The 21,956-nt window shown below is 38.8% G+C and overlaps 1 protein-coding gene across 1 annotated transcript in view; it reads left to right on the top strand.

The window, feature by feature from the left end:
- IMPG1 (interphotoreceptor matrix proteoglycan 1) overlaps positions 1 to 19,856 on the top strand; it is a 48,285-nt gene extending 28,429 nt beyond the window's left edge. Inside the window, exons 11-16 of the mRNA XM_042894316.1 lie at positions 172 to 248; positions 746 to 1,283; positions 12,565 to 13,133; positions 14,037 to 14,256; positions 17,793 to 18,003; positions 19,817 to 19,856. Coding sequence (XP_042750250.1) covers positions 172 to 248; positions 746 to 1,283; positions 12,565 to 13,133; positions 14,037 to 14,256; positions 17,793 to 18,003; positions 19,817 to 19,856 — 1,655 coding nt within the window. The remainder of the gene's footprint in view (positions 1 to 171; positions 249 to 745; positions 1,284 to 12,564; positions 13,134 to 14,036; positions 14,257 to 17,792; positions 18,004 to 19,816) is intronic.
- The last annotated feature ends 2,100 nt before the right edge of the window (positions 19,857 to 21,956 follow it).

Genomic DNA, 21,956 nt, shown 5'->3' with positions numbered 1-21,956 from the left:
GCTTTCTTCATAAATACCAGTGTAATTTGAAATGTATGCCTCTGTGTTCTTAACATGGACTTTTAAAAGCCATTATTTTTTATGGAGAATAGTTTTAATACATTTTTCCTCTGTTTTAGAAGAGTTTGCAGTGTGCTATTGCTGAAATATTGTTTTCTTTTTTTTCCCCAGAACCTATTCAACCGCCAAGTGATTTTGATAATGACATCCAAGGCATGGTCACCATTCCTCTGGCAGGCCCTGATTTGGTGAGTTAATTCCACCCCTTTTATTTATCTATTTCTTCATGAGAAATGACATTAGGCACCAAGAAAGCACTTGTAATATACAGTAAAATGCTCTTTTGCAAAAATATGTATCTGCCTTTTATATATGCTATAACAATGAGTGCTGTGGTGATACAGTGCAAGAAGACATATGGTTTCATTCACGGGTGAATATTACCACTTGAGTGCATTTTCCAGTTTTAATTAAAAATAAACAACTGCTCACCAGTTCAGTAGTGCATCTCAGAGAGAGGAGAACAATTGACATGGAGAGAAAACATCATCTTTCTTTGACTGTATCTAAAATACCAGGCAATGCGGTTGGGATCACACGCATATGTCAGACCTCTGGTGTATCCCATGACTTCATGCTGAACTAGATTCCCGTGACTAAAGATTATTGGCTATTTTAGCAGTGAAAGTTAAACAATAATGAAAACCACCTTTAAAATCTGCTTCCCTCTGAAATTCTTTCTTAGGATGACACCATAAGCGCAGAACTCCCACTGGTTTATCCCAGCCCAGCAACGGTGGACCAAACCAGAGGCTTCTTTGTTGATGAATTTACAACTGGAATCTCTGATCTAAGCAGAGAGATTGGTGGACCTGAAGACTTTGATAGTAATTTTATTACATCTGAACCCGCATTCCCTACCAAACCCTCCAGAGAACCACCTCACGACAAATCTCCAGACACAGAAGATATCACTACTGATTACCAAAGATTCACAGTGCCTTTCAGTGCTCTGGTTAGCACAGACAGTCCTCCAAAGCCAGAGGATTCCTACCTGCCTCCTCCAGCAGACGAGTCAGAGAGCAAGGATTTAATCACCGATGACAATGAGTCTCCAACAGAGCAGGTTATCACATTGGCAGTTCATACCACAGGTAGTTTTACCCTACCTACTTTCCTGCAAGCCACAGATGAGCATACTGAAGCTGAGATGAAGAAAGAACTGCTTGGAGTAACAGAACCACCTTTCAAGGAAGCTGATAGAGACAGTCTCTCTGGACAAGGTAAGATGCAATAGACCTTTCCACAAGAAGGAGTAGGAGAAAATTGTTATTAAACATACAGTCACATGTAGCTACAGGAAATATTCTTTTAACTTTCTTTTAACACTTTCAGTTGTGACACAAATATTTCTGTGCCATCAAAGAGAAAAATCATACTTTGCATTTCTGAAACAAACATGAAACAAGCAAAAAATAAACCACAAATGCTGAAGCATAAGAAAATAAGGCAGGAATTGTGGTAGAATTTCAAACTGACAGAGCAAAAAAAACATATTGGAAAAAAAAAAAAAAAAATGAAGCCAATCCCAGCTAACACAAACAAGAACTATTACAGCATTTAAAACACAGAAGGTAAATTACTGTGGTTTCACTAGGCAGACCTGGATGATAGATACAAGAATATAATGAAATAATATATTCCAAGCAAGGAGTACTGTGTATCAAAAAAGACTACATTTCTGCAGATCTGAAGAAAATACTTCTTAAAAATTACTCTTTTCCATGTGTTTATTCAGTCTTTTCCATTCTGTAGGGGTTTTTAATGGCATTCAGAGGTATGAGGAAAAACCAGACAATGAATCAGAAAATGTATGTATGCTTATAACTGGATGGAGAAAAGTCTGCATAATCCAACCCTTAAAATGAAAAATATATGTTAGCCATGTTTCCCACAGCTATGGGAAAGTGATGACCCTGCTGATGAAACGAGTTAAAAGACACCATCAGATCAAGGACGTAGGTATATTAGAATTTTCTCTAGAGCCACAGAATATCAGTAATCCCAAAGTCTCCATCATCATCATGGCTTGGAAAAACAAGAGAGACACTTCATGGTACCGTGGTGTAGCAGCAGCCTTCACTGGCAAAGCAATCTGAGCTACAACTGCTGCCACTGCACTCTAGCTTCACCAGTCTGCTCCCTCTCCTGTTCCCAAGCCTGCTCTTACCAATTCTGCATGCCCAGAAATTGCAAAGGCGCTCCTTTATCCCTCCTGCCCAGCATCAGCCTGTAAGACAAAGAGGCAGTGATTGCACTGCTGAAATCAGAAACACCCAGCTGCATAATGGCAGCATCATTCACTGGGGCCTGTGCAGCAGAAACATGAGAGGCCATTTAGTGTAAAATCAGTAGGACTGTACCTTCTGGATGCAGTAAGTACCTAGATGAGCATCTAAATAATGAAGAATATAAAAGCTGCCACTTGAGGCAGGGAAGAGCCCAGCGTTGTACACAGTCATGTTACTGCACCTGGTAGTTTCCCTGGTAGCTCGAGTTAGATGCTGTTACCTTTTTAATCATTATAGTTCTGTTGCACAAAATGCAGAGAATTACCATCTGCTGGAAAAGCATATTCTCACAAACACAGAAGATTCTTTTGTGTTTTTTTCCCCTACCTGATTTATCACATGCCATGAGCAAGCACAACTCTTTGTCAGTGCTTGTTGCAGGTTTATTGCAGTACTAAGTAAAAGATTTGCTTGTATGTAAAGAGTTTTGAAGTGAAAGAAAAGCAAACACTTCATCATTAGCTTAAAGATTAGAAAAACATTTCTTATAAGAATTAACTGTGAAATGTTCCTGACATGAAACTTTGTGATGAAAAGTGTTGAAAGCAATAATTTTCAGTGCGTACTGACAAGTCTTACAGTGCTGCTGCTAACAGTATAGCAGGGAGAAGACCTATGAACTTTCATTCTATTCACTTGTGGGATCAGGGACATTGTAATAAAGCATGTGTGTTCTACATTTTGCTAAATAGCTGAAAAGCCCTGTAGCCTGGCATCTCCCAGTGACTGGAGAAAAGCAGTTAGGACTATTTCACCTACCAGAAATGCAGAGCAGCACACACTGAGGATCCTAGGTCTTCTATTTTCCCTCAAGAATTGTGAAGAGCTTGTTTACCACAATGTTTTCTAGTTACTGCCTGAGTGCTTTTCACTGGATGGGAGGAATAGACAAACCTCCCTCTCGCCCCAAGGTTAGAGCTTGCTCGACTGTTCCCAAGTGGCAGTGCAGGAGAACCCTTCACTTTGCTATCATAAAGGTTTCAGGTCAAAGCTAGATGCTGTGCTTCTAAACCATCCTCAGACACACTTTAGCACGGTTTAGTGCACGGTTTAGTGACTAGCAATGCCATGAGGCAAACATCAGGAAATTTTAGGAAGTATAGTGCAAATAGAAAATTCGCTGTTAGAAGAGATCCAGATTTTGTTTACAAGTTTTTCTCATATAGTTTTAAATCCATTGGGAAGGAAAAAAAAAAAAAGAAAAAAAAAAAAGAGAGAGAGAGAGAGAGGAGAAGGCTCATGCTTCCTCCTAAAGCCATTATTGTCTGTGCCCACACAGCATTTAATTTTTCACTTAAAACTTACACTTCTATGAGTCCTGTGAGTTTGGTTTGATCTTTTGGAAAGAACCTTTTAATCACTACTTTCAGAAATTATTTGTTTTGCATTTGGTTTGGAGCCTATCGATCTGCAAAGCAGAATAAACTGCATAGAGCTGTAAAAAAAAAAAAAAAAAAAAAAGAAAGCTTCCCCCAGAGAAGGGCTACCATCTTGCTCCTCCTTGTTAAGCACAAATTCTGTTTAAAATAAGCATTGGCACGTAGGAACTTCATCATCACTTCTGCAAATGAGTAGCAGGAAAAAAAAATATCTTTCTCTAAAAAGGTGGGATGCCACATTAGCAGTGACACATGGCTGTATTATATTTGCTTAAAATCTTCTAGTACACAAAACAACATTAACAGGAGACACTGAACATTTACTGAGTTCTTAGAAGACTAAGTAGTGCATACTCTTTCAAACTTTTTTTATAGCTTTTTGGCAGTACTGTATGCAGCAACCTCTCTATTCTTTTATTTTCCTGGCTATTGCTTATTTTATAGGAAAAATAGATAAGGAAGCTTAACAAAATTTATTATATAATTTTTATGAAAATCAGTAGTACTGATGATACTAACTGTAATATCGCAATTAAAATTCATGACTGGCAGGTATAGACGTTTTGCCACTTTGTGCCTGGCTATTTCATTTGAGAGTTGCATTTCTTATCAACCTTTAAACTTTTACCTACTGCTGGTGTGAAAGAGCAACAACTACTTAGACCCTTCTGTATGAGGCTGGACAGCCTGCAATTCTACTGCATTTGTTCCCAGCCATTTCCCTGGCCTACAATACAAATGATGGGCATTTAGAACTTAACAAAACTTTAAATTTACTCACATTTATCGTGAAGGAAAGAGGTGGCTTGCAGTAATAACATAGTCTGTTATTCTTTGTTGTGTCTCTATCAGCTTTATGTTTCGCAGATGGATTTAATTGCACTAGTTATCACCTGTGCATAGCTAAAGACTATGCATTACTACAGAGTCCTCAGCACTGAGTGGCTGAAATCCACTCTAACCACTTTAATTGTGTCCACCCAAAGTCTTTGTGCAAAGGAATATAAAAAAAATTATTTCACAGCTCGCAGAAAGATCTGCAAGGTCACACACACAAAGTTCTCCATACAAGATCTAGGGAAAGGAGAATAAAGGCAGGAAGGAGTTAAATCAGTGAGAGGTGCTTTTAAGACATGAAGGATGGGATTAGTCAGGTGTGGGCAGGCAGTGGGAAGAATAATCTAGAAGCAGAAGTGAGGCTTCTTTTAGGTGATACTGTACTCATGGTGATGATGTCTGTAGACAGTAAAAGGCAGGCTAGTGAAATTTAGAGAAACTTTTGGACCAGATAGGATAGTAATTACTGCAACCTTTGAAGCAGCCTAGATCTATTAGGAAGATATAAAGCTACATTTCAAGTAAGCCTAATGTGTTCAAATTATATTTTGAGATTTCCTAGTAACACTAAGAGAAAAACCTTCATACAGATGTCCAGTCCTCTTATTGGAAAGTTGCCTGGCGATGGGATTTAAACTTTAAGTAATTATAAAAAGGATTTTCTTCGCTCTAGCACCTTCAAAATCTGGGTTTTCAATATTTATGAATAGTGCAAAGAAAACTGCTCCTTTCTACTAAGATACCTGTTCAATGTCTTCTACAGTTCTTCCTCTGGAATCAACTAATCTCTCCTTCTTCTTTATGGTTAAATTCTTATCCCTTTCTTCCCAGTCTTCTCATGAGTCTACATAACACAATATGATTATTCAGAGAGGCGCATTAGACTTGTGGTTATTTAAAAATCCAAGAAAATTCCAGTGGTAAAACAATGCAAATAAAGGTAAAAACAGATAAAGGTGTTCATGAAGTCTGCAATAACAGTAATGAAATACTTTTATTCCTAAACAGTATGAAGAATTTTAAATTGCAATTGTTTTGACAATAGCCACTTGCAGTTCATATAATCCAGATAAATGGTAATCCACAAGTCCTGACTATCATGGAGGAAGCACTATTTCTAGAGATGTTGTTACAGAAATACTGGAGAAAATGAAACTAGTGATAAAATACTTCAGCTTTTTTTTGTCATTCTCAAATCTTGATCTCATCAACCTGGATCACCCTCAAGAAACACTTTCAGTGAAGATGACTCTGCAGAGTGTATCACAGTGTTTTTCCTGTGAGAAAAAAAGCCCACACTGATGTGTAGACGGTTGCTACACATCTGCATGTTTCTTTTAGTAATTGTTCTCATATTTTATGCAACCCTGTTTTGAGGCATCCTATGGTTTTCTCCTCCTGCCCAGCAGTTAATTCAGTTGTACGCTCCTTCTCTCTCACTACTATTTTGTAGCAATCTCTAGAAAAACTCAGTTTTCTGGATGTTTGGAGATTCTTTCTGCCACTGGTTCATTCCCAGCTGTCTGTAGGCCGTCTATGGTTAGCACTGCTCTCTATTTGGCATAATCAACATTGTCATGGAAATGAAAACGCCATTACTTCTTGCAAGAACATCTCCAGGAATTTTGGGTACTGGAATTCACCTCTACTTTGTGCCAGGAATTCACATGGCTGTTTATACAAGGTGAGAATTCTTTTCCTTGCATGTTTTTCTGTTTTTCCCTGCATAATTTCTTTGACGTTAAACTGACAGATGTTTTTTTCACATTCTCCCTCATCAGATTCTCTTGATGCCATTTCACTTGTAACTTCAGATGTGCCAAGAATGCTTTTCATGAAGGTGCTGCTTTAGCCTGATGTGTGGAGGAGTGAACAGGTAGGTCTAGCTGTGTAATCCTCTCAAACAATGTATACAATAGCAAAAAAGTTATCTGTAAATTGAAGATGAGGCTGAATGCAGAAGTTTCGGCAGGCCAATATTAAGATATGACAGGCTTAAGATTTGTTCATCATATATTCACAATTTAGTTATGTAAGTTAAATACTCAGAGTACTACAGATATCCTGAAGAGTCCTAGAGAGTACAGGTTGGTATACCACAGCAACTGGTAACAACTAGGTACTGTTTGTAGACATTGAAACTCCCAAAGAACAGTGCTCTGGTTATTTTGTGCTGCACCAACCACAGTGATCTTTTAACAGGCACAATCATCCCTAAATCATCTGGTCCAAAATCATTATCCGTGTCACTAAAATTGAAACACATACTTAAAATAAAGCCATCTGGATCTTCTCAGTTAGATACCTTCCATCTCTCTCTTACTTTTTCCATAGCTAAACTATGATAAAATCAAATTGTGTATATCCAAAATGCACCATAAGAATAAAATAGTCCTCACTGTGACCTTCATTCCATTAATTCTGTGTTTTTCAAATCATAATATGAAAAAAAATGTATTCAGTGTTTTAGTTTTTCTTTGCAAGTCTAAAAGCACTCATTTGATGACAAAGTTTTAAGATAATCTCAGATTAAACTTTCTAATTTTATGTTTTTCTTCTCTGTTTTTAGGTCCTTGGGTCAACTTGAACACATATCATGCGCCGTCTGTGCTCTTTTTACCATTTTGCAAACTAATAAACTTGTCTGATGTAGGTCCCACGACTTACAAAAATTTGCTCTTCTACTTTTTTTTTTATTGCACAGTAGTGGGAAACATAGGAACTGAAGAGGAATTTGGAGGATACTTCCAATTCTGAAGGATAGGTAGCATAACTTTTCAGAATATGTTTCTAATCATTCTAAAGTAAAATAAGTAAAAAATAGTATTCCCAGCTTTGGGATCTCAATTTAAGGAGCTCCAAAATCACATCAGTGGCATGGAGCAGTAGGTGTGGCATTTAAATGTCTGCTTCTATACGATTCCTGGTTTCTAAAGCTTTAGGTTGTTGTCAAACAGTTTCTTATTTAAAACTCACAACTCAATTTTTTCCAATTTAACTTTAGAGCCATCAACAACTGGAATAAGAACTGTTAATCCACTTGAAGCTATGGTTTTAAGCAAGAGTTTTTTATTCAAATTTGACTCTGTTTCTTTGTAAAAGCATATTTATATTTGCAAATTCACTGCTTCTCTTTTTTTTTTTTCTCTTTTGTTTCTCTTTTTAATTCATTAATGCAAATACCATACAAGTTCAGACATCTCAGTTTAGTTTAGTCTTTAGTTTACTTAAGATACATTTTTATTATTTTTAGAGGCTAGTAAATGTTGCTGAATTTTAAGACAGCATGGATTACAAGAAATGGTAGCTACAGCAGCCTTGGGCAATTTTTGCATGTCTTCACTGTAAAAGAAACAGGTTCAGAAGACAGAGGAAAGGGAATTCTGTTTTCACTGAACACCAGACCTGGCTTCTGGAGGCTTCATACAGACAGAATGACAGCTCTAAAAATTAAAAAGGCAAAATTTGTCATTAATTATGTACCGCAAGATATTTGCTGTGACCTGTTAGGTTAATTATCCTCTTCCCCTGTTGTTCTCTTAATCCTCATCTTATTTGAGCCTCAGTTAAAAATGGAAGACCTCAAACTCAAATTCAGCACTTTACCTGTTTGTTTGTATATAACATTCCTGCATTCAGGAAATTTGTGGCATTTCAATATGCAGAAAACATGTAAATTTGAATTCAGCTCTTTGCTGTACCGTTCCACCTAGTATGTACATCAGCACAGCTGTCCATATGGAGACTTTTTACTCTGATTGCGAATTGCTTTAGCTGCATACTTTTTCCTTTGTTAGTTATCTTCTTCAGTCAGTTTGGTTACAAATATTTCCACATAAAGCGTTATACTCTCATGTCAGTGGACTTGTAAAATGTGTCCATTTCCAACATGAAATGTCAGTGCTTATTAAGCTCATGAATGAAATGAAATGCCAGGTTCTCCTGATGTACAACCTTCTGGGCATACTTATTAATGCAAAGCCACTAGAAAACCTTTCAATTACAATTTGAACTTTTGCAAACAGCAATTCCTTATTCATGGTCAATTTGGAGGCTCTTCCTCACTTAAAATATGTAAGAGAACAAACTAATTAGACAAAGTTGTTGAAATGGTAATTGATTTTTTTTTTTTTTTTCTGATAAGTAAGTTGTACCTATGCATTTTAATCCTCCAGCTGGGGAAAAACGCTTCTACATAGAACTCCTCTTGCAAAGATTTAGTACAGCAGTGCACCCAAGAAATTGCTTCTTCATTTACTGTTTACATGTCTTTGCCAATAGCAGTTTAATTTTAGATATAAAACTATCTTCAGTACAGTATGGCCCTGCCTTGTCCATATAATACATAAAACGCCTACAGATTCCATTGAACAACTTTACAGGGTGTAAGTAGTGGCTGAGAGTTAGAGTTGAGCTTTTTATTACTGTAGGTAGTATTTAATTCCATGCCATTGTTTAACCTTCAGTGTGGTTACTCTGGGAGATACGTTTGAGTTCAGCATCTTATTTCATGTTCTCTGTGGGTTTCTTACACCAAAATGATACAGTTGTAGAGTGAACTGTGTGCTGAAATGAAGTCTGCTGAGACTAAGAATACCTGAACCTTCAGTATTCATGCTTTTAAAGTTCTCATAAAATAATTGCCTGTGTATTTTCTGTCCTTCTGTTGTAATAATCCCACCTTAAAAAGGCAAACTGTGTAAAGGGTTACCACTAATTGCTCTATGAAGAAGTAGTTTAAGTGTGCTATGAGTTCTATTTTAAAATATGAATGCATATGTATATATGCATATATATATATAAAAGCAATATTTTAAATGCAAAGGAGTCTTCTGAATTCCAAATGTTTGGGTCATCCTTATCAAGAATATTTTTAACTCTCTAAGACTGATCTCATCTCAATCTCATGCAGATCGAGGAAGATCTTGGCAAAACCAGTTGCAAATCATTTTACAATACATCTCTTGTGTAAGCAGTAGCATGACACAGAGAGCAAAAAAAGAAGGGTCAGAGACCCTGCAACTTGTGCTGTGTTGCAGTGAGTGCTCAGCAGGATTTTAGGTGAACCCATTTCCTACCACACTGCAATGGACTGCCATCACCTCTGTGCTCCATCACTGTCTCAGCTGGAGAGAAAGTGACTGGGAGGCAAGAACTGGCAGCTATGAGAATTGGTGATGCATGCATCAGGGGTCAACTTGGAGTGACCTCAAGGTCTTTTAAGTTACTCCATTTGTAATAAGAGAATGCCAGAAGATATATATAGTCTATGTATAGCTTTTATATATATATATATATATATATATATACACACACACGTGCATGTACAGATAATTACTCATATAGAGATGTATTCCAAATCTGCAATATATGTATGGTCACACTTCTTCACACTTGCTGCAGTTTCACAACTGTTTCAGTACCTATTTCTCCTGCAGTTACATCTTCCTAAAATGCAACCCAACAAGTCCATCACAGCCATATGCTCAGGTGTATGTAGTCATGCTTTCCCTGCTCTGTGGAGCCACTGGTTCATCCAATCAGTAGATCATCCTGTATTAATGCCCTGAGTACTAATGCTAAGAAAACTTTCTGGTTTCCTTTAACTAATAAGGGACTCTCACTCCTTATCAGCGTCACAAGTAACAGCAAGAGCTTTGTAAATGGAGAATATCACCATGCCTGTTTTGGATTTGTTTACCTAATCTGTCTGTATCCTTGATTACACAAGAAACACAAGACAAAAGTGTCTCAAGATCCTGATGAAGCACCGGGGTCTTCAGCTGTGCTGTAGCATTTGGTGCTTTGTGCTCCGTCCAGAACCCATGCAGAACCCTGGGTCTGTACAGCACTTTGCTCTTCTCTTTTGGATACTCTCTAGGGTTGCAATGATGAGGGCTGTCACCCTTTTATTATATTAGCATCTATTATTACTCGTTACTTGTTAAAAACAACCTTAAAATACATTGGGCTATCAGACAGATATTTTTATAATGGAATAACATTTGCACTACTTACAGATATAGTGACTGCATAAATGGAAACAGCTGCTGTAATGGTTTTCCAGAATGTTTTATCTGAAAAATTCTGGCTCAGCCTATTTGGGTGGAGCTTATTTTCCTGCAAAACAAACAAACAAACAAACAAGTAGAAATCTATATACTTCCTACTCAGAGCATATTAAAAACTTACAATAGATATAAAAATGAAGAATTAAGAGAAAGAACATTTGATACTTGAGCAAAATTTAGGTGTTCTGTAGTAAAATCCACAGAAAGTTCACCAGTGCCAGAACTATGCTTGTCTGCTGGTAGAGTCGAACTATAACACCATGAGAAGTTTCCATTTCCAAAAAAAACTGTCTTAGTTCTCATCACTCTAAACACTCAAAGATATCAGTGAACTTCAGTAATGCTAAGAGGAGCTGAAAGAATTGATTTAGATAACAAAAATCACATAAGAGGAAAATTGGGCATCAGATGATCAAAAGATCCAACATATGTTTGGCTGGTTATCTATATTTGAGATAAGTGTTTCTCTGGGGTCTCAAACAGAGAAAAGATGACTGACTGGCTTAGAGGATGCACTTAACTTTTAAATGCCCCCTAGAAGTGCGATAAATGCCACAACAAGATGTATTCTCAAGATTCCCAAAGAGTCTTTCACAACCCACTCCTATAATTTAACCACTAGTCAGTCATGTGGCCAACTTAGCAGAATGAGGCTATACATTCCTAATAAAACATGCTAGCCTCACCCCGTGTACGAAAATGTATGTTATATCAATAAAGGAAAGAACAATGAAAGGGAAACAATGTTTTAATAATGGCTCTATAGAAAAAAGAAAATACACTGGCCAAAGCATTAATCTGCGTAAGTAAAGAAAGAGCACATCAAAAACTAGTGTAAACAAAATAGGCAGCCATCTTGTCTGAAGGTTTTCTTTGTTGAAAATATACATTTTTTCTGAAAAACAGCAATACAGCAGCAGGTTTGTCCTCATTCATTTGGAAGCAAAGAAGCAGAAAGAGACACAAAGACTATCTGTGGGCAATTCCTGTGTCGTTTCTTAGTGAGGATTATTCCCAGTGCAAACAATTGTTCAGTTACTTCATTGGCCCCTGAGAGGAAGTAGAGAATGGAATAATTCATTAGTTAGAGAAAACTGTCCTATCAACTGATGAATGATATTGCCCTGCTGGTCTGCTTGCAGTTCATAATGTGGAGCACCCATAAGTATATTGATGAAAAAGGACATAGCTATTGAGTAGACATCTGTGGGACAGAGGCCATCATTTTCTGTGAGATCATGGCAGGCAGGTAACTGAAATCCACTTTCAGAGTTTCATCACACTTCACATTTGGATTTCAGGTACATCCATCACAAAGCTTAGGTCCATGCCAAACCTTAAGTGGGAACCTCATGAACGTTTAGCATCAGGGTCAGATGGTGGCTTCTTGAGTGCAGCAAATGATTTCTTAGGGTCGGATTTTATTTTCACTGCTGCTGTTGTACTAGGAAAATCAAAGGAGATGGCTTCACCATTTTGCTTAATAACGTTTTATCATTACTGGTAACTAATAGTCTTAACCTCTAGCAAAGAGGGAAGCAACAGAATGACTCTGGCATAGAACTGATCCAAGCAGACAATTTGAAGTTGTAATTCACTCTTTCTGTCAATATAAACTGACAGCACAATTATATCCCTTCAAAACAAGGCTGCATTTAGGAATTGCTCAGGAAACACTTACAGGGTGTAATTATTACTTAAACACATCACCTACAGAAATCTCATCACACAAACAAGTAGATGAGGTGTTTCATTCCTGTAGCTTGTCTTTGCTGATGAAAATAACATTTTCATGTTTAGGTAACTTTAAGTCTTCCTTTTAAAAATGCTACAGTGGAAATACAAGACAATGTTGGCTCCATGCTTGAGGTTTGCTACACTCATTTTTTTAAACTAGCTCTTTGTCTTTCCCCTGTTTTTCTGCAGCAGTGAAGATCATGGATGAACTAGAATCATCAGGTGATGACATTTTGGTTACAACCAGCACATACAAAACGTTGCCTTTCCTTATCGGTTCAAACGATCTGTTTGCCACGCAGCCAGAGGTCACTTTTACAGGAGCACTGCCACCAGACCAAACTCTACTGCCCACAGTGACCAGCCCATTCTACAGCCATTCTGTTGTCATTGACCAGTCCCCCGAAGTACCAGACACCTCAATGCGAGAAGCTGCCAGCGCTCTTCCTGACCGTGCCAGCACAGGAGTGCAGGACATTGCTGCTGAGTTGGACGGCACTGGTGTGAAGAGCACAGCAGTGCTGGATGAGGCAGAGAATGGCAGTGGCTACATCTCAGTGCAGACAACTGAGCCTGCAGAAGTCACCCAGGCTCCCACACTGAAGTATGTGACCACCAGCTCCATGACAACGGCAGCCAAAGGCAAAGAACTTGTGGTTTTCTTCAGCCTGAGGGTAACCAACATGCACTTCTCTGATGATCTCTTCAACCGGAGCTCGCAGGAATACAAAGCTCTAGAACAACAGTTCATGCAATTGGTGGGTGATGAGCAACTTGAATAACACACGCAATAGTCAGACACAGTTTGAAAATAAATGCACATCCCTCATCACTAAATTACATTAATTATTGCTCCATAACTCAGGAAAAACAGTTACTAGCTTCTGTGAGAGCTGTACCAAGGGGTTTTGGCAAGGAATTTCTGATTTATGCCAGTTGGCTCAGTCAGCCCTGGAAAGCACAGTATTTTAACAGCATCGGACCCTGCTGCAATTCGGTCTGATAAGCAGCACTGTTAAGGGACTTATAACCCAGGGACGTTCTCGGGGTGTGAAAAAGCACCCAATGAACTCAATTACTGAAGTGTTTACTTGTTCAAAAGACTCCAGATATATGCCTTGCGTGTCACTATTTGGCTTTATCTTAGACTACACCAACAATTCTGAATACATCTAAGACTTGTATCTCTATGCCAAATTTAAAAATAGCCTTATAAAAGATATCATAGCTTAGCAGAGGCTAAGCTAGTGATTAAATATGGATTTTCTTTATGGGTACAATAGGGCAACAGGTCAGCTCAGTAGCACACCTGTTATGCTATGTCCTAACCTGCCCGGATTGAATATTTGAAAATAATTACAGTTGGCTTTTGAGTGTGGTGATATTGTTTTCTTTCAGATGAACAAGTTCCCCAGCTGCCATGCATTTCATTACAGGGAAAATTGCTGCTGTCCAACTCAATACATTATTAAGAAAGACATGAGAGTCGCAAAAATACCAAAAAATAAAAAGGTGAATTTGGTTGTGAAGTTTAGCAATGATATTAAAATCAGAGAAAAAGTGTGTAACGTGTACTTGATAACTAAAAGCAACTAGAAGAGAAATTACAGTAGCTAGGCATTGATGATAAGGTAAAATAAAAACGCTCTTTTGTTTTGCAGCTACTTCCATACCTCCAGTCCAACCTCACAGGTTTTAAGCAACTGGAAATACTTAACTTCAGGAATGGAAGTGTGATTGTCAACAGTAAAATGAAATTTGCCAGAACAGTGCCATATAATATCACAGAAGCAGTACATTGTGTTTTGGAGGACTTCTGTGACGCTGCTGCCCAACGCCTCAATTTGGAGATTGACAGCTACTCCCTAGATATTGAGCCAGGTAAGATAACATATATACTAAACCAAAACCTAGCAGGTATTTTTTTGTCCAGATTTTACAGCTTTAGAAGGATTACTTTTTTTGGAAATAATTATATTATGAATAGCTTACTAGTGAGTGATCAGAAGTAATACAAAAAAAGGTCTTGCAGATTCAGCTATCTGCACATCAGTTTCCGTACTGCAATGAAATGCTAAATGGAAGTGTTGGTCTCTGTGCATACAGCAACTGCTTTTCAGATCAAGAGCCAAGTACTGGGAAACAAAAATTAGAGCAATGGCTGGGTGAAGACAGGAATAAAAAAAGCTCAAGTGCAGTTCACAAGAATGACTCATCCAAATCTTTTATCTGAGTAGGTAAAACATCATTTCTGATGATTTTTACAATGTAGGAAAATCTTTGCTTAGGACATCATTAGATCTATCTTTAGAGGGCTATAGATTTCAATGAAAATTTCTAGGAATACTAGGATTCTACAGATACTCACTGTCCTAAATTTTAGTAATAGATAGCTCTCTGTGGATTTGTGATTCCAGAATCTCTCCTGATTTAAAACCTTACATAGTCATAAAATAATTTAGGTTGGAAAAAACCTTCAAGATCATCAAATCCAGCCATCCACCTGACCTACCAAGTTCCCATGTCTAAATCACATCCATTAGTGCCATGTGCACACGTGTCTTATAAACATCTAGGGATGAGGGCTCCACCACTTCCCTGGCAGACTGTTCCACTGGTTGACCACCCACTCCATGACAGAATTTTCCTTGATATCCCATCTAAATCTCCCCTGGTGAAACTTCAGACTATTTCCTTGTCCCCTGAGAAAAGAGATTGACACCCTCCTCGCTGCAGTCTCTTTTCATGTCGTTGGAGCAATGAGGTCTCCCCTCAGTCACTTCTTCTCTAAAACAAACAGCTCCAGTTCTCTCAGCTGCTTCTCATAACTTTCTAGTACCTTCACCAGCTTCCTTGCTGTTTTCTGCAGATGTTTAAGCAACTCAGTATCCTTCTTGCAGTGGGGAGTCAACACTGAACACAGCTCAAGGTGTCAAGTACAGGAGGACAATCACCTCCCTGCTCCTACTGAAACACTATTTCTGATAGAAGCCAGGATGTCATTAGCTTTCTTGGCCAACTGGGCATGCTGCTGGCTTGTATTCAGTCAGCTGTGAGCTAAAACCCTCAGATTCTTTTCCTCTATGCAGCTTTCCAGCTACTCTGCTCCAAGCTTGTAGAGCAGCATAGGATTGTTACGACCCAGGTGCAAGACCTGCACTTGGCCTGGTTGAATATCTTGTGACTGGACTCAGCCCATCAAACAAGCCTCTACAGGATCTCCTGTAGAGCCCTCCTTTCCCTCAAGCAGATCAATGCTCCCACCCAATTTGACGTCATTTACACCCATCTTGTTATCTCTATACAAATGTGCTTCTAAGTCTGAAGTATTTGTTAAACAGAAGAAAGTCAGTAACAGCATATCTAGACACCAGTCTAACATGGGAAGTTTAGAGTTTTCTGAGTCGCACCTTTTTGGTGGTATTTTTCCTCACCGACTTCTGACAACTTGAGCACAAAATATCCATTCACTATTCATGCAGACACTTTCTAACCTGTCTGCATTTTATCTCCTTGTGGCCACTAAGAGAATCAAATGCGTGTGGCAAAGAAAGTTAACAAAACTGCAGTGTCTGAACTCCAAAAAGCTGCTGCAATAAACTGATGTTTTACTGAATGAGGGATAAAGGAGTCCTAGAAAAAATTGAATTCTGGGCTACTATAGGTTCTCTGCTTTGGTAATATATATTGAATAAATCGCGTTTAGAAATTCAGTATATTTTCAGTGTTTCATAGCCCCACAGTATTTTTATTTTGTGGAAGGGCGGGAAGAGTAGTAAATTAAGGTAATGCCAGCAAATTCCTACTTATTGTGAAAATAAGAGCCATCTAGTGGTAACAGCGTTACATCACAAGGAAACGCTGATGGGAACTGACAGCCCAAAACGCATAACCAGACTCAGCAGCTTTTACAGCTGTAAAAGCACTAACTGCATCGGTCATAAATAATAACAAAGAATGATGTAGCACGCTTTTAAAAATATCTGCACTCATTTTGTTTTTTTGTCAGCTAAACAAAGTGAAAACATAGAGAAGGTTAAAGAGCACAGCAGGTACAAAGTCCAAAACTTTGTTAAGGGAAATGAAACACCATCGCCAAACACAGCAGTCTGCTCATGCCTAACTCACCTTATCACAAAGAAACACTGATACCTTCCAGCTTCTTAGCGTTGAAGGACTGTAGCACACGCTGACCACAGAATGGCTTGGGTTTGGAAGGGACCTCAAGGCCCACGCAGTCCCAGATCCCTGTAGCAGGCAGAGCTGCCCCCCAACAGCTCAGCTGCTCAGGGACTCATCCAGCCCGGCCCTGAACACCTCCAGAGATGGAGCAGATCTTTGAGTGTTTTTTGATTTCTGCAGACCAGTCCTTAAACCAAATTCTCCATCACTGCTAAGAGAAGGTGCATTAACCTCCTTTGGAGAGTTCAGGTCACTCAGAACCTGCTGTGCTATGTAGCCCTGCTCCTGCCTGTCCATCTGCCCTCATTTCCATTCACATGATCATTATTTTTTGCCTTACTGGATTCACACATCTTACTGAAACAGTGTGCTGATAAAAATAGAGTCTGTATCCCCTGTACTACTTCTCATCTTCTGCCTTCTATTTATGGGCCTCACCTTATGACATGCATGAAACCACCTCCAAGAGACAAGAGGGCTGCAGCCTTCCTTCTTACATCTCCATCAGCGCTCAGCTGGACTGAGCTCTGCCTTTAATAGCTCCTTCTGGGTCCTTCGTGCCTTTCTAGGAAGAAGCAGAGAATGGGGAAAGAGAAAAAGGCTTGTGTGACAGCTGAAGTCAGGGCTTTGCAGTACCTCTGACCTGGGCCTGCCCAAGGCCCAACACTGGCAAAATCATTTTCATTTAATTTCAAAGAGGTATCCCTGACAAAATATATATATATAGCAAAATAAACACACAGCAAGGTTTTCCCCATGCTAATGCATGTATTTTCAGTGGACAGTGCTGTTATTTCTAGCTTGCAGTCTTCATAGTGTTGTGCAATGCTCACTAAGCTGATTCCTTCCCCTTGTTATGCCCTAGGATATGCTTCAGATGATTACAGCAGAAATTAGTTCTTATACAAATATAAGAGAGTAGCATAGCATCCTTGAGTACAAAACAAGGGCTTTAAAGTAAAAAACAAGAATGGATCAAAATATTCAAGTATGAAAAGCCTTGACAGTGAGAAAAGGTAAAATCACAGGATGGGAGTAAAAAATTATACAAGTAAACATAAGCTTTGCAAGCTTGCTGTGTCAACCAGAGGAGAAAAATGTGTCCCCTTATGCCATATTATAACCCATTAACATGTACAAGCGTGCACTGTTTACTCTGGCTGCCACCCAGCTTGCCAAATACTTGGAGGGTGACATCTCAATGCTCCCATTAATGATTTACCCATCCTTTACAGCTGATCAGGCAGACCCATGCAAATTCATGGCATGTGACGAATTTTCCAAATGCATAATGAATGAGTGGACAAAAGAGGCTGACTGCCTTTGTAAACCCGGTTATGCAAGCCAGGACGGATTGCCCTGCCGGAGCCTGTGCGAAATGGAACCTCATCTTTGTGACAATGGTGGGAAGTGTGAGTTAGTTCCAGGAAGAGGAGCTGTCTGCAGGTAAATAAATGATGCTTAACTGGAACTCTGTTAATGGACCCCTGATTCTGTTCCATGAACAAATGGAGCTGAGTACGTACTTTTCAACAGTGTAAACTGTGCTGATTAGCCAAGAATTCAATATTCAGACATTTCAACTAACTGCCACAATTCATTTTGTGCAGTAGGAGTCACAGAAAAGGGAATTGAGCACAGTGACTTGCAAGACAGGCCATAGTGCAGCAGCAGTATTTCAGTTTGGAACCCACCACCTAATGGGGTCCTCCTGAAAGCTCTACTGCAAAGCAAAGTGAGCTTCGAAACCAACCCACTGCAGAAAATAATCACTTCCCACTTCAGAAAGGCCCAGGTGCAGAAACTACCAAACCAATGGTAAGAGCACTAGAAGTTCTAAAAGTAATACGCCAAAATTGTGTAAATTATAGCAAAGTACATACAAACGTAATGCTAGTCTCAGACTAACAGCTTCTGCCCATTCGTACAGTCTGTATAGTAAGTTCTGACCAATGTGGGAGCATCTGTTTGTGAATTTACTCAGAACCACACCATTTTTTCCACCAACTGGAAACCCTCTGTTCTCATAAAATACAGTAATCTTCTGCTTTGTCTTGAAGAAGCTCTTTATAGTGGAATCTCTTTACTTCAGACCCTGCTAGTCAGATTAAAGCCACCAGTAAACAGAATATAGGCTTCAGAGGGATGTTCAAGAATTATTCTGAAACGCACCTGAACTTCTAAGGTACCACAACACGAATGTTATTTGACCTTTGTTAAGTGAACAAAGAACCAATCTGTGGCTTTTTGTTTAACACTCACTGTCATGAATCTAAGAGTATTTTCCTTCCTCTGTTATGAATCACATTATTTCATACAGGTACATTGATACAGATACATACATTAATATTGTGCTTGTATTTAATTGCATGTTCTCCTTTGTTTTCATTTGAGGTATTCTGCATTTTCTGCCCTCAAGTTCTGTATATTTGTCTCTTCCTCTCCCCATTTTAGATGTCCTGTACGCAGACACAAGTTTTACCAAGAACAGCGCTGTGAAAAATTTGCTCCAGAACCCACACAACCCTTCACTTTTAAACCTGTCATTCTTGGCTCACTGAGCCTTGCTTTTCTTTTCATCATTTTAATTATTAAGTTAAGAAGAAAATGCAAAAGAAACCCTAACTTGGAGTAAGCAGCTCATGCTCTTTTTTCTCACGTTTCAAAAAATAACCCTTTTTTTCCATTTTGCAATTTGAAATTTACCTAAACAAAAATGTTCTGCATTGTAGAAGGCCCACTCTCAGCAGCCACAATTCAGAAAATGCTGCAAGGATGAACTCCGCTTTTGAACATGATGAAGCCATAACTGGCTTTTACCACACGGTTTGTAGTGTAAGTGCTTGTGCCAGTAGCTCCTCAGAGACCACTGACCAAGAAGCATTACACAGACTTGAAAACACAATTCAGTATGGAGGTAAAATGCATGGAACTTTCTTCCTTGTTCCTCAACCCATAGCACCACTCAAATAACAGCTCCATCTGCATGTCTTACCTCTGTAACTAAATTAAATCTGATCTTAAGCTCTTGCTCAGCAATTTCAGAACTAAGAACACTAATTTTGGTATTTACTTTTTAGTTTTCATGTTTACTGTCATCTTTGTTTCCTAACAGAACGTAGAACTGCTTTTCTTACAGCTCTTTTGCATGGCTTTGGTGCTCCACTCTATCCAAGTGCCTTTTGTAAATTATTGAGTGAAATAACCTCTTTTTTTTTTTTTTTTTTTTTTTTTTTACCTTTCCAATTTCATGTTTTAGGTCACCAGACCAGTTTACAAAGCCAGGACTGACAAGCTAGTCTGTGAAATTCTGCATTTCCAGCATCAGACAGACAAAACCAAGGTTTGTGATGATTTTCAAGAGCTTTAAACATCTACTGTTTCCTCTTGGCAAATGTTACTAGGAAGCCTCAGTAGTTCAAAAAATCATAGAATCGTTAAGGTTGATAAAGATCTCTAAGATCATCTAGTCCAACCACCAACCCATCCCCACTGTGCCCACAAACCACATCACACAGTGCCACATCCATAGGTCCTTGAGCACCTCCAGGGATGGTGACTCCACCAGCTCTCTGGGCAGCTTGTGCCAACATATCACCACTCTTCCTGAGAAGAAAATTTCCTGATATCCAACCTGAGTTCTATACAGAGAAAAGCTCATTTTTCTTTGGAAGCTTAATAGGACAACAGTCATTTAAATGTGAAGAAGGAAGGAATATCTGAAATCAAAGTTGGAAGTTCAACACAAATGCAAAAAAAAGAGGAAGTTTTAATAGGAATGACAGATTGTTTAGAAAATATTGCTCAGTGCAATTTAAATTGTTAGAAGTGTACTGACACAGCTCTCCCCAAGATCTGGTCATGGAAATGAATTCAGTTGAGAAATGAGGCAACTACATGGAATGAACAAATAATTAGAAGCATTTGGCCATTTTTCACAAGTAAAGTTCAAAAATGAGTATGCACGTCAGAGGCTTTTGGTAAAATATGCTTTTAACAGCTGGGAAAAAGATGGCAGAGAAAGGGGAGGAAAAATAGATGTAGAACACAGTTTTGTGAGCTGAAACTAAGTGCAACACTTCTATGTCACTTCCCAACTCCTTTGAGGACAGGATTTTAGAACAGAATGTGTTACTGCAATCAAATTTTCAGGAAGAGATGGATATCTAGAATTTTTAAGCCAAACTGAAAATGGCAATTTTATAATTTTGTTTTGCTTTGCACTGCAATGTGTAAGAAATACATTTCATGTCTGTGTGAAGAACTGGTTCATCCTTTTCTAAGCTCAGAAGAGAACAAATTCTTGCAAGCGGGTGACAATGACAGACAGCACTGTGCATGGTTAGCCTCTGGGAACGCTGCCTGTCTTGCTCAGCAAGCAGTCATGTGAAAAAGAAAAGAATTGTGAGTCAAAGCAGAATGCGACGAGCTAGAATGTATGCATTCCAGAGGATAGGCCCCTTCAGACTGAAACAGCAAACGTCCTGAGAAAGTGATCCTGCCACCTTGATTTCTCTGCTGCCTACCTCAGCGTGGCACGTGCTCTTCGTTCCTTAGAGATGAAAGTTGAAAACGTGAGCTCATTCAAAATGCAAAATTTCTCTTGTGATATCTCCTGTCCCTAGCAGGGATGCTGCTGGATCTTCTCTGTTCAGCCAAAAGGCTGCTGAAAAGTAAGATACTGCTTTCAGCTGGAAGAGTATTACCTCCAGCTGTCTGTAACATCTCTTATTTTGCAATTGATCTGTCAAATGCTATTCTATCAACGTGTCATTTATTTGTGCTCTTACACGCATTTGGGGTAAATAAGCTTCATTTTCAACGTGTTATCTGGCAAAATTCAGTAATGGATCTAACCCCAAGGACAAAAGAAAAGATGATACTAAATCTAATTCGCATGGATACAGATGACTTATTTTGATGCAGTGCAGATCAAGCTTAAAAGCCATTATAGCTTTCCCCTCAGAAATATACAAAATGTCATTCTTTGCTCATCAAAACCAGTGACTATCATGCAGCATCACCCTCTGCAAGAGTCACTCTCAGCCACCAAGATGACTGAAATCATATTTGAGAAGAAAACAAAGACTGCCATTTATTTTATTCTCATGTCAGTCACTTGGACAATCAAGCAAACAGTATTTTGGATTAAAATGATAAGACAGCACTGCAAGTTGGAGCTCCCCATCAATATCACAGGTCAGTGTTTCATTATCACAACCATGAGACAACCTGAAGCACCACAGGGATGGATGAGCTGGCATTTTAGTTCACGAGTAACAGACATCAGGTTTCACAAACGTGTGAGTTTACTCAGCACTGCTGCTGCTCTTACACCAAACTGAGGCTGAGAAACTAAACATTCCAAATTGTAATTTACTTCAAGCATGCTGTAATTG

This window comes from Lagopus leucura, unplaced genomic scaffold (assembly GCF_019238085.1).
Source record: "Lagopus leucura isolate 7727_CA_CO unplaced genomic scaffold, USGS_WTPT01 Super-Scaffold_73, whole genome shotgun sequence".
NCBI classification, from domain to species: domain Eukaryota; kingdom Metazoa; phylum Chordata; class Aves; order Galliformes; family Phasianidae; genus Lagopus; species Lagopus leucura.
This window is presented reverse-complemented; position numbering and strand designations above follow the sequence as displayed.